The sequence below is a fragment of the Myotis daubentonii genome, chromosome 3 (genome assembly GCF_963259705.1).
Source record: "Myotis daubentonii chromosome 3, mMyoDau2.1, whole genome shotgun sequence".
NCBI lineage: Eukaryota > Metazoa > Chordata > Mammalia > Chiroptera > Vespertilionidae > Myotis > Myotis daubentonii.
In genome coordinates, this window is record NC_081842.1 from 42,871,071 (window position 1) to 42,882,878 (window position 11,808).

Consider the following 11,808-nt stretch of genomic DNA (forward strand, 5'->3'; position numbering starts at 1 on the left):
CTACTAGGGATCAAGCCCATAACCCCACGATGTGCCCTTGATCAGAATTGAACCCGGGACCCTTCAGTCCGCAGGCTGACGCTCTATTCACTGAGCCAAACCAGCAAGGGCGATGGCTGCAATTTAGAATTAGTTATGGAGCTTTTAAAACTGCAGAAGCCAGGGACCCACCCAAAACCTACTGCACCAAGATCATCTCCAGAGAGCAGCCCACGTTTGTCTTTGCCTAAAGCACCACAGGGGTCCTGATGGCCCTCCCGGTGAAGAACAAGTGAACCAGATGAAGATGGTTTGCCTGGCTTGTGTGGTTCAGTGGTTGAGCGTTGATCTATGAACCAGGAGGTCACGGTTTGATCCCTGGTCAGGGCATAGGCCCGGGTTGTGGGTTTTATCCCCAGTAGGGAGCGTGCAGGAGGCAGCCAATCAATGATTCGCTCTCATTGTTAATATTTCTCTCTTTCCTCTCCTCTCTGAAATCAGTAAAAATATTTTTTTTTAAAAAGAAAGAAAACAATACATAGTTTTATATGGTGCAAGAAAAATGCTACATCAGCCAGCCTAACTGAACTAACGAAGTTTGAAACATTTTGGAAATGAGCTGATGAACGTAAGTTCTCAATCAGATGATTCACACATAGATTTAGAGACTCTTATGCTAAGTCCTTCTCCACTCCACGCCTGCTGGAGAGACCACTGGTCCTCTCCTGAGGGCTGAGAAGGCCGAGAAGACATGCCGCCTCCTTGCACATCCATCGGCAGGAAAAGGGTGAGGGCGCAGTCTGACCTTGATGTAGTGGTGGATCCTCTCCACTGAGGTGAAGCGAGCTTCGGTCTCAGTGGCCAGCCTGACGGTGAACTGGAACAGCCCCGTTAACTGATGGTGAGAAGCAGAAATGCGAGAGAGTTCATTATCGATGTCTACGCTGAAAGCCTCCTTCATCGAGGGGACCACAGCTCAATCATAAGAAATGGGCACATACAGCAGCTGGTTTTAGGAACACAGTCATTCTCTACACATTTAAGACAATGCCCATTACACCCCACCCCCAGTCATCTGTAATTCTCTGTGAGCGCAGGTGGCATCGTGGTACTGCTGGCACTAACTTTCCTGCATCCAAAGGCTTGCCACCCATCTTTGCATGTCCAGTAACACGTATCTGAAGCTGCATCCTTATACCTGCACCTGCTGTGGCAGTCACAGCGAATAGAGGTATGTATCAACCTGTGCGCAGCCAGTGGGCAGGCTTCCAGGAAAGTCAACAAAGGGGAAGAAGGCTGAGCAGAAAGTGCTAGCAGAGCCCCTGTGCACTTCAGACGAAGGATTCTACTACTGCCCATCCAATGATCAGGGAAGTCTGCAGAGCATGGACAGAGTAGGGGGATCTGTACAGATACAGGTACATATCTCTTCTTGGGATTCTTTGGCTACTTTTTAATTTATTTTTCCAATATGGAAAAATGTCAAACATGTATAAGAGGAGAGGGGTCATTATAATAAACTCCCATGTACCACACATCTGTCTTAAAAAACTGTCAACTCACAGATAATATTGTTTCCTTTATATCACCTCATCCTTCTATATTATTTGGAAGCAAATCTAAGCTATTCTATTATTTCATCCATAAATATTCCAGCTTGTATCTCTCTAACATATAAAATCTTTAAAAGCACAATACCACTATTCAATACCATGATGACATCTAAAAAATTAATAATAATTCCTTAACATCTTCGAAAACCTAGTCAGAGCTCAAGTTCCCAATTGTTTTTTGAGCTAAAAACCATAAACCATTCCTAGAGACCAGAAAGCTTTCCACATGTAACAGTGTTGGGGGGAAATGCACATAAGAAGCAAATAGACTATTTCTTTGAAGACTATGAAAAGGCCAGAGATGATAGGATAGTGAATTCAGAAACCTACCATTAAAAAACTATTTTCAAAAGCACCTTTATGAAGAAAATAGCACCTATTTCTTAAACATATGCAACAGCCTTAAATCCCTTTATTCTTACACTAGTGGCCCAGTGCACGAAATTCGTGCACGGGGGTGAGGGATGGGGGTGGGTGGGTGTCCCTCAGCCCAGCCTGCACCCTCTCACAATCTGGGACCGCTGGCTCCTAACCGCTCGCCTGCCTGCCTGCCTGCCTGATTGCCCCTAACTGCTTCTGCCTGCCAGCCTGATCGCCCCTAATCACCTCTGCCTTGGCCCCACAACCGGGACCCAGGATTCCCTCCTCCAGCCGGCTGCAGGCACTCAGCACCCGGTCTTCCCTCCCTCTAGCCAGCCACAGGCACCGGGACCCAGGCTGGCTTTGCCCAGGCTAGCTGCAGCTGCAGGGGATGGTGGGCAGGTGGCTTCACCCAGGCCACAGGCACTGGTGCCCAGGACCACGGGACGGGCGGCTTCTCTGTCTCCTGGGCCACAGCCAGCCGCAGGCGCTGATGCCCAGGACCGTCCGCAGGCAGCTTCGCCTGGGCCTGGCTTTGTCAGGAAGGATGTGCAGATGGTCGTCCGGAAGATGTCTGGTCTAATTAGCATATTACCCTTTTATTAGTATAGATACCACCTCTCCCGCCCCAGATGGTTACTGTAAAGCAGCCTGCAAGGCACTCTGGGAGTCAGAGGTGAAACAGTGACTTCAGGTAGAGGCCCCTACATGCTTCTCCTAGGCCAATATAGGAAGGACTCAAAGGAGCGAAGGTGATGGCCCATCCCAGAGACTGACCTGGACAGCGTAAGAGATGGCGAGACCAGCGTAGGCAGGGGAAATACGTCCGTGCATGAGAACGACCATCAGCCCAGTGGTGGTGATCAGGGCGATGCTGATCAGGTCGAGCCGCACAGCCAGCCACCTCATTGCGCATGTGAATAGGAAGAAAGGACTTTGGTTGTGGTCCAGCAGCTCCTGGTACCTGTGAGGAAGGCAGAGCAGCTAATAGGCAAATAAAGTACCAGGTGACCCAGGTCATGGATGATGTCAAAGCTCTGGGGCTAATCCTTCAGTATTTTCTGTTTGTAATGAAGAGAACGATATAGAAACTTAAAGAGTACGGAGTACTCCAGGCGCCACAGATAGGAGGACGTGGGGTTTTCTAGTTTTACCCTTTCAAAGAAACATACTGAAGATGTTAGGGGAAAATATCTACTTTAACAGCATAGGGGAAGCAGGGGGAAGGAGACCAAATAAAGAGGCTGTGCTAAACGTCAGAAAAAATGTTGTAGGTTAGGGGTCATTTTCTCAAAGAAAGAAAGGTTACAAGGCAAACTGCAAAAATGGCCCAAAGCCAGGAAAGGGAAAGCCTCAGACCGAACACAGTAAAGTGGAGCTTGTTGCTGACACGCCATCGTTGGGCAGAATGGTACTGTTTCCCACGGCCAGGGATCAAAGAGCCAGGAGCTGAACCACAGCAAAAAAACACACAGACAACCTTTGCTAAGGAAGGAGGGGAGACACCGCTGTCACGCGGGGTCCCAGAGAGCGGGGGGAACCCCATCTGGAGTCACAACCAGGATTCCAGAGCAGGAAGTCTTTCTAGCAAACGTGCTTTGCTTTTAAAAAATCACATTTCTTCCTTACAATAAGATATGTGCTCTCTAGAGAAAATTAGAAAACGCAATTACGGGAAAAATGCAAAAGTCCATAATCTTACCAGTTAAAACCAGAGTTAATATCTGGCTGCATTTCCTTCCGGCATTTTTTCAATGCACTTACATGTACATGTATATATACACACACAGGCATAAACACACTTGTACATAGTATATTTTCTCCTTTTTCACTGAAAGTTAAGGTTATTTTTCTACATTGCTTACCCTAATCTTTTTTTTTTTTAATATATTTTATTGATTTTTTTACAGAGAGGAAGGGAGAGGGATAGAGAGTTAGAAACATCGATAAGAGAGAAACATCGATGAGCCGCCTCCTGCACATCTCCTACTGGGGATATGCCCGCAACCAAGGTACATGCCCTTGACCGGAATCGAACCCGGACCTTTCAGTCCACAGGCTGACGCTCTATCCACTGAGCCAAACCGGTTTTGGCCTTACCCTAATCTTTTTACTCTAGATTTTTTTTTTTAAAAAATTAATTGCTTAATTGTTGAAATAGACGATATATGCATAGGACAGACTATTTAAAGGGTACACAAGTTTTACCATGAAAAGTCAGTTTTCTCCTGTCCATTTTCCAGCTACTCCATTCTCCTCTTCAGTGGCTATTAGTTTCTTGTGTATCCTTTCAGAGATATTCTAAATGTTATATATACAAACACACTTAAAAGGGAGAATAGCATACACACATCGGTACCTTGCTCTTTCACTAATATATCTTAGAAATCATTCTAATTCAGTACCTTTAGAGCTGCCTCATGTTTTTTTTGCTGTTGTTCATTTGTTTTTGGTTTTGTTTTATTAATTTTAGAGAGAGAGAGAGAAAGGAAGGGAAGGAGAGAGAGACATCATTTTGTTGTTCCCCTTACTTACGGATTCATTGGTTGCTTCTTGTATATGCCCTGACCGGGGATCGAACCCACAACCTTGGCATGTTGGGATGATGCTCTAACTAAGTGAGCTATGCAGCAGGGCTTGTCTCATTTTTTGAAGGGCCACACAATATTCCACTCTACGAGGATACTGCAGCTCCTTTAACCAGTCCTCTGTTGAATGACTCTGTTAGTTCAGTGGTTCCCAGCCTTTTTTGGCCATGTTCCACCTAAGCATCTCTAAAATCCTGATGCTCCCCATATAATCCTTATTATTCAAAAAGTGAACTCCTATTCATGTGGAGGAAGCCTAAAAGGCCATTAACTTGGTCTAAACAAGTTTCCAAAGAACATGGTATCCATGAAAGAGAAAAACAAAGGAATGAAAGGACAGTTGAAGTACTGAGGGAGAAATCACTAGGAAATTGTTAAAAAAAATAATAGTATGACGTGATATGAAAAAATAGCAAATAAAGTTTCAATATATATTTATATACTGTTTATGAGGCCCCTAGAATCATAAGGAATGCAAAAAATTCACTGTTAATAACTCATTCTCGAAATCCCCCCTTAATAATCAAATTGCCCCCTGTGGGGCATGTGCTCCATGTTGGAAATCACTGAGTTGGAAATCACTTGTTAATACAAATCTCCACAATGATTAGGTACATAAAAATCTCATATAAACAATGTTCAACCAAATAAAATGTCAGTCTAGTATCAATGACTGTCTTTTACAGTGCCAAAAAAACGACGAAACTCCACCCAATATGCTCATTCAGGACCAAAAGCCAACCAACTCCAAATCTGTGTTTTTGTCTTCTCGTTTCCTCAGAAGGGAGTTCCACCAAGCAAGTGAACTTTAATCAGACAATTAAATCACTGGTGATGAGCGTTATAATCCCCTATTCTTGACTCTGATTAAATTCAGGGATGCTGGCTATGCTTTGAGCCCTTTGGCCTCCCTCAGCGCTTACCTGTGCAGAAACTCCTGCCCCTTGTTGTAAGCATGGATGGTGGCAAGGCCCTGTATGCTGGATGTGATGTGGGAGAGGAAAGGTGACTGCGTAATATTGTCCAGACGCTTCAACTCGCGAATCAGGACCCTGGAGAGAGAAGGAGTTCTGGGTCAGAGGGTGGACAGCAACTCCGGCTCCACCCTCTGCCCTGGAAGACACGAACGCTTCCGCTTTACCTGGACACAATGTGCAGAACAGCAAAGAGAATGACAAGGGGCGCCACTGCCACCAGGAACCATGGGAAAACCCCTGCGATCATCCCAACACAGAAGAACACCAGGATGACATTTTGGATGAACATCTCAGCCTGGAAGGGCAGGCGCACATCGACTGGGGAAACCGTAAAGAAACAAGTGTCAGGCTGTGGGGATCCACAAACAGGAAACACGGAACCCAAACTTAAAAGAACAAAGTGACATTTTTATTGATTTCAGAGAAGAAGGAACAGGTAAAGAGAGAGAGAAACATTAACAATGACTTGTTGATCGGCTGCCTCCTGCACACCCCACACTGGGGATCAAGCCTGCAACCCAGGCATGTGCTCGGACCAGGAATCGAACCGTGACCTCCTGGATCATAGGTCGAAGCTCAACCAGTGAGCCACGCAGGCCAGGCATTCCCCCAAATCTTATCTAATATCTGTGTGTTGCCTTTTTAAACAGTCTGATAAAAGATAAATAAAAATCTAGAGACCTAATTGCTCTAATTTTTCTTGTCCCAAGAAAATATAAGTATTATTTCCTCCCTGTGCCCTCATTTAAAAAAAAAATATTTTTATTGATTTCAGAGAAGAAGGGAGAAGGAAAGAGAGATAGAAACATTAATAAGAGAGAATCACTGATTAGCTGCCTCCTGCACACCCCATACTGAGGATCGAGCCTACAACCTGGCCATGTGCCCTGACTGGGAATCCAACAGTGACCTCCTGATTCATAGCTCGACACTCAACCACTGAGTCACGCTGGCCGGGCATATGCCCTCTTTATATTTTTATTTATTTATTTTTAATATATTTTATTGATTTTTTACAGAGAGGAAGGGAGAGAGAATGAGAGCCAGAAACATCGATGAGAGAGAAACATCAATCAGCTGCCTCCTGCACACCTCCTACTGGGGATGTGCCCGCAACCAAGGTACATGCCCCCGACTGGAATCGAACTCGGGACCCTTCAGTCTGCAGGCTGACACTCTATCCACTGAGCCAAACCGGCTAGGGCGATATGCCCTCTTTTTAGTTCACTATGTTGCCCAACCCCTTTAAACACTTCCTCCTTTTACAAAGTAATATATGCTTGTTATAAAATATTTTGAAAATATGCAAAGAAAGATTACACATAATCTTCATTCTCACCGAAAACAATGAATTTTCTGTTAACAGTTAACAAAATAGATCCAGAGGCACAGAGGCATGGAACATACTGGCGAATCTCAGAGGGAAGGTGGGGTTGGGTGGGGAGAGATGAACCAGGGAACTTATATGCATAGCCCATAGATGCAGACAATAGTATGGTGAAGGCTTGGGATGGGTGAGTGGGGGGTGAGGGGGTCAATGGGGGGAAAAGGGGAACATCTGTAATACTTTCAACAATAAAGACAAATTTAAAAAAAAGAAAATTTTCATGATGAAAAGTCAAACATGCCCAAAAGTCAAGAGTATAGAAACTCGAAAAGTTATCAACATTTTCTTCATCTCCTTTTTGACTATCTCCTCCCCCTACCTTTTTTTGGAGGGGAGAGGGATTGGAGTATTTTCATACAACTCTCAGATATATTGATACCACTGATTTTTTTTAAAATTAAATCTTTATTGTTCAGATTATTACATTTGTTCCTCTTTTTTCCCCCCATAACTCCCCTCCTCCCAGTTCCCGCCCCACCCTCCGCCCTCACTCCCCACCCACTGTCCTCATCCATAGGTGCACGATTTTTGTCCAGTCTCTTCCCGCATCTCCCACACCCCTTTCCCCCCCAAGAATAGTCAGTCCGTTCCCTTTCTATGTCCCTGATTCTATTATGATCACCAGATTATTTATTCACTTGATTCTTAGATTCACTTGTTGATAGATGCATATTTGTTGTTCATAATTTGTATCTTTACCTTTTTCTTCTTCTTCCTCCTCTTCTTAAAGGATACCTTTCAGCATTTCATATAATACTGGTTTGGTGGTGATGAACTCCTTTAGCTTTTCCTTATCTGTGAAGCTCTTTATCTGACCTTCACTTCTGAATGATAGCTTTGCTGGATAAAGTAATCTTGGTTGTAGGTTCTTGGTATTCATCACTTTGAATATTTCTTGCCATCCCTTCTGGCCTGCAAAGTTTCTGTTGAGAAATCAGCTGACAGTCGTATGGGTACTCCCTTGTAGGTAACTGATTTTCTTTCTCTTGCTGCTTTTAGGATTCTCTCTTTGTCTTTTGCTCTTGGCATTTTAATTATGATGTGTCTTGGTGTGGTCCTCTTTGGATTCCTTTTGTTTGGGGTTCTCCGTGCTTCCTGGACTTGTAAGTCTATTTCTTTCACCAGGTAGGGGAAGTTTTCTGTCATTATTTCTTCAAATAGGTTTTCAATATCTTGGTCTCTCTCTTCTTCTGGCACCCCTATAATTCTGATGTTGGTACGCTTGAAGCTATCCCAGAGGCTCCTTACACTATCTTCGTATTTTCGGATTCTTTTTTCATTTTGCTTTTCCGGTTGGGTGTTTTTAGCTTCTTCGCATTTCAAATCTTTGACTTGATTCTTGCGCTCCTCTGGTCTGCTGTTGGGAGTCTGTATAATATTCGTTATTTCAGTCCGTGTGTGTTTAATTTCTAGTTGGTTCTTTATCATAACATTGAGGGTCTCATTAGATTTCTTGTAGATCTCATTAAGTTTATCAGCAGCTTCTAGACAGTTCTTGAGAGACCTTAAAAGTGTGGTTCTGAACTCTATATCTTCCATTGACAATTTTTTCCTGTTTCTCTGTCTCTGCATTTTGTTTTATGCTTTCTTGGTGCACCCCCTAGAGGTCTTTGTGCACAGTCTTGTTGTAGTTAAGCCTTGATTGTTGTAGTTAATACTGGGGGGATTTGACCTCCAGGCCAATTGGCTGTGAGAGTCAGCTGTGTCTGCAGTGGGAAAACTTCTGTCCTCTGGGGAGGTGCTAATCTAGCCTTTGCCTGAGGCTATCTGGCAAATGGCTCTGTGCAGGGCTTGGGCAGGGCAGGTCGCACGGGATCAAACAGGGCGGGCGGAGCGAGCAGTTATGGCTGCTCTCAGTTCCGTCCCTAGGGGCTCTGCCTCACAGAGTCCCAGCAACCGCTGCAAACCTCGGAGAGAAAGCTGCCTTCGAGTTCCGACTGAAGCCAGACAGTCCCGCTTCTCCCGTTTGAGTCTGGGTCCCTAGAGACTCGCCCGGATCTGGAGCTCAGAGTCCGAAACTCCCTCCCGATTGAAAACAACAACCGCGCCCTCCGCCGCCAGCCCGCTCAGCGCGCACTCCGCACCTGAGTATTTCACTTCAGCACTGTGCCTCCTCTGAGTCTGGGTATGATATTCTCTTTCCTCCTAGTTGTAGAATTTCCACTCAGCCAGCCTTCCTGTGGTTCTGGATGATGTCTATTCCGTCTTTTAGGTGTACCCTTGAATTGGTTGTTCGAGGCAGCAATCTCCGGCGTTAACCTATGCCGCCATCTTGGTTCTCCTCCGATACCACTGATTTTTTAAATTTCAGTCTTTTCTCCGTGTGTTTAACAGAAATGGGATCATGTTATGCATCAGTTCTGTGTATCAGTGATGGTCTTGAGCCCTTGCTCCCTGTGGCCATGGCTTTACACTGATTATCAGCACCTGTAATAAACTCCTCTATGGAAGCAACACAGTGCAGCAAAAACATTAGCTCCGGGTCAAAAAGATCTGGGCTCAATTCCCACTTTGCTCTCTAATAGCTGTGCAATCTTGGGAAAGTTATTTAACCTTTCTAGGCATCAGCTCTCTCATGTATTCAATGGGTGAAACAATACCCACCTTGTAGGGCGGCCATGAGGATCAGGACAGGGCGTGTAGAACTTTCAGCACCCAGGAAGCCCTCAATAAATGGCAGGTGGCATTACTAGTAGTCTGGGCTCTGGGCAGTATTTAAGTTCTGGTGCTGGCACAGCCCATGCAGCATCCAGAAAACCTGCCAGAGGCTGAAGGTGTCCAAAAAGCAACGGACTGCCCTCCAAATAAATGTTTTGGAATCTCAAATGACCCGCAAAGGTCCAAAGCCTTTATACTAACTCAAGCCTCTGAATTTGTTTCAGGTTAAAATAAGATCGAATGAAAACTTAGATGAAACGTGAAAAATAGGATGTGGCTTTTGTTTAAATACTAGAGGCCCGGTGCATGGATTCATGCACTGGTGGGGGCCTTCTGCCTGGCCTGTGGGGATCGGGCCGAAACCGGCTCTCTAACATCCCCCGAGGGGTCCCCGATTGCAAGAAGGTGGTTTTCGGGTGATGCACCCTGGAATCGGGCTTCCTCCTCTCTGGTTCCGGGTGCGTCACCCGAGAACCGCAGCTACCAAGTCACCACAGCTTGGCAGCTCCTGTGTTGAGCATCTGTCCCCTGGTGGTCAGTATGTGTCATAGCTACCAGTCAGGCAGTCAACTGGTCAGCCGGTTGGCTGGTCACTTAGGCTTTTATATATATAGATAAGTTGCAACCTGAAGAAAATGCCAAAACTAAAATGTTCCTGGTACCAGCATGAGCAGCCACTGTGCTCTCAGAGTGTATGGCTGCACAGACCTGCATTATCGGGGAATGCCAACTAGAAGGCTGGAGAGCACCGAGAACCGTGGTGAGAAATACCTTCATCCATGTCTCTGGAAAACCTGTTGAGAATTCTCCCCGTGGGGGTGGTGTCAAAAAACTTCATAGGGCTTCGAAGGATCCTTCGGAAGAGCTCGTCATGGAGCCGGGAGGAGGCTCGCAGCGTGCCCTGCGGAGCAGAGTGCAAAGTGAGCAGGGCCCGGGGACCCGGAACTCAGGCAGGCTCAGTCCCTCCTCCACAGGCCGTCCACTCCCAAAACCGGAGAGGGGCACATGGCCACGGAGGGAGGAGGCGGCTAACGGGAAAAGGCTGGGGCTGATGGGATACAGGTCATTCCGGTGGAGGCCACTGTGTCTCAAAGGAGCTCCCTCCTCAGGATGAACCTGGGACAGGCCGGGCGAAGCCTGACCAGTCAGCTGGGTGAGCAGGAGCAGAGCCCACCACTGCATACCTTGACAAAGACCACTCCTCGAACGGCTTTCAGGATCAGCATGACGACCATGGAGAGGGCATAAATGCTGGCATAGTACTGCATGTGAGGATTGTCCTTCATGCTGCTGCTCACGGAAGTCCTGTTCCCGTGGCTCACTGTGCTGTTCTGTTTGGAGGCAGGGCTCTGTGAGGCAAGACTCCCAGGGATGTCCAGGAACCCTGCTTAGGGCCACTCTCAGCTCAGGGGAGGGTGCAGGATAAGGACTCTGGGACCTGGTGTGGCAAACACAAGGAGGGCTTTGTCCCTCCTTCACTCTTTTCTAATGGACGAGGGCAGACAGCCTATAGGTGTGCTACGATAAGCTCTACCGCGTCTTGAGTTGGTCAGGGAGCAACTGTATTGTGAGGTTACATTAGGGACCCCTCTTTTTCATCCTGGATGACCCCTGTTCATTGTGTCTTTTAATTGAAAACTAGTTTCCTTAAGAATGGCCAGGGAATATGGAGAGATGGCCATGTTCTTAGACATGTAATTTTCCCATTAATGAGGAACCTTACCCCACTTCCTTCCTTGATCCAGTAACTCAACCACCAGTTGCTGAAGGCGGTACTGCCCACGTTCAATGTGAAGAGGGATATAATGAACAAGAAAGCCAAGGGGCCCCCGGCAGCCTGAATATAGACACCGTACACTGACCACGGCACGGAACCCTGCCCCTTCTCTTCCGCTTGCACCAGCTGCCCTAGGGGAGAAAACAGAAACATGAACTCTAAAAGAAAAAGCTACTTTTCCAAAACAAAGGCACCTATATAGAAGAGCAAAATCAAAGAGCCTATAGCTTCACAGGGCTCTACTCTAGTTCAGAATTACTTCCTCTTTATCAGAAGCATTCATTCATTAAGCACCTCCTATAAACAGGCCCAGGATGAGACCCTGGAATAGTTAAGACGAGTAAGACCAGGTTCCTGCCTTTAAGGGTCCTTCCACGGTCTGGTAGGGCAGACAGGTAAATAAACACATAATGCTAATAAAATGTGTTAAATGCAATGCTAGAGCTACATGCAGGGCAGCATGGGATGC

The 11,808-nt window shown here is 46.1% G+C and overlaps 1 protein-coding gene across 1 annotated transcript in view; it reads right to left on the bottom strand.

The window, feature by feature from the left end:
* The window catches only part of ABCC5 (ATP binding cassette subfamily C member 5), an 87,665-nt gene that overhangs the window by 17,810 nt on the left and 58,047 nt on the right, over positions 1-11,808 (bottom strand). Inside the window, exons 18-24 of the mRNA XM_059687181.1 lie at positions 11,286-11,470; positions 10,747-10,893; positions 10,334-10,463; positions 5,682-5,835; positions 5,464-5,592; positions 2,730-2,916; positions 785-874 (exon numbers count right to left, since the gene is read on the bottom strand). Coding sequence (XP_059543164.1) covers positions 785-874; positions 2,730-2,916; positions 5,464-5,592; positions 5,682-5,835; positions 10,334-10,463; positions 10,747-10,893; positions 11,286-11,470 — 1,022 coding nt within the window. The remainder of the gene's footprint in view (positions 1-784; positions 875-2,729; positions 2,917-5,463; positions 5,593-5,681; positions 5,836-10,333; positions 10,464-10,746; positions 10,894-11,285; positions 11,471-11,808) is intronic.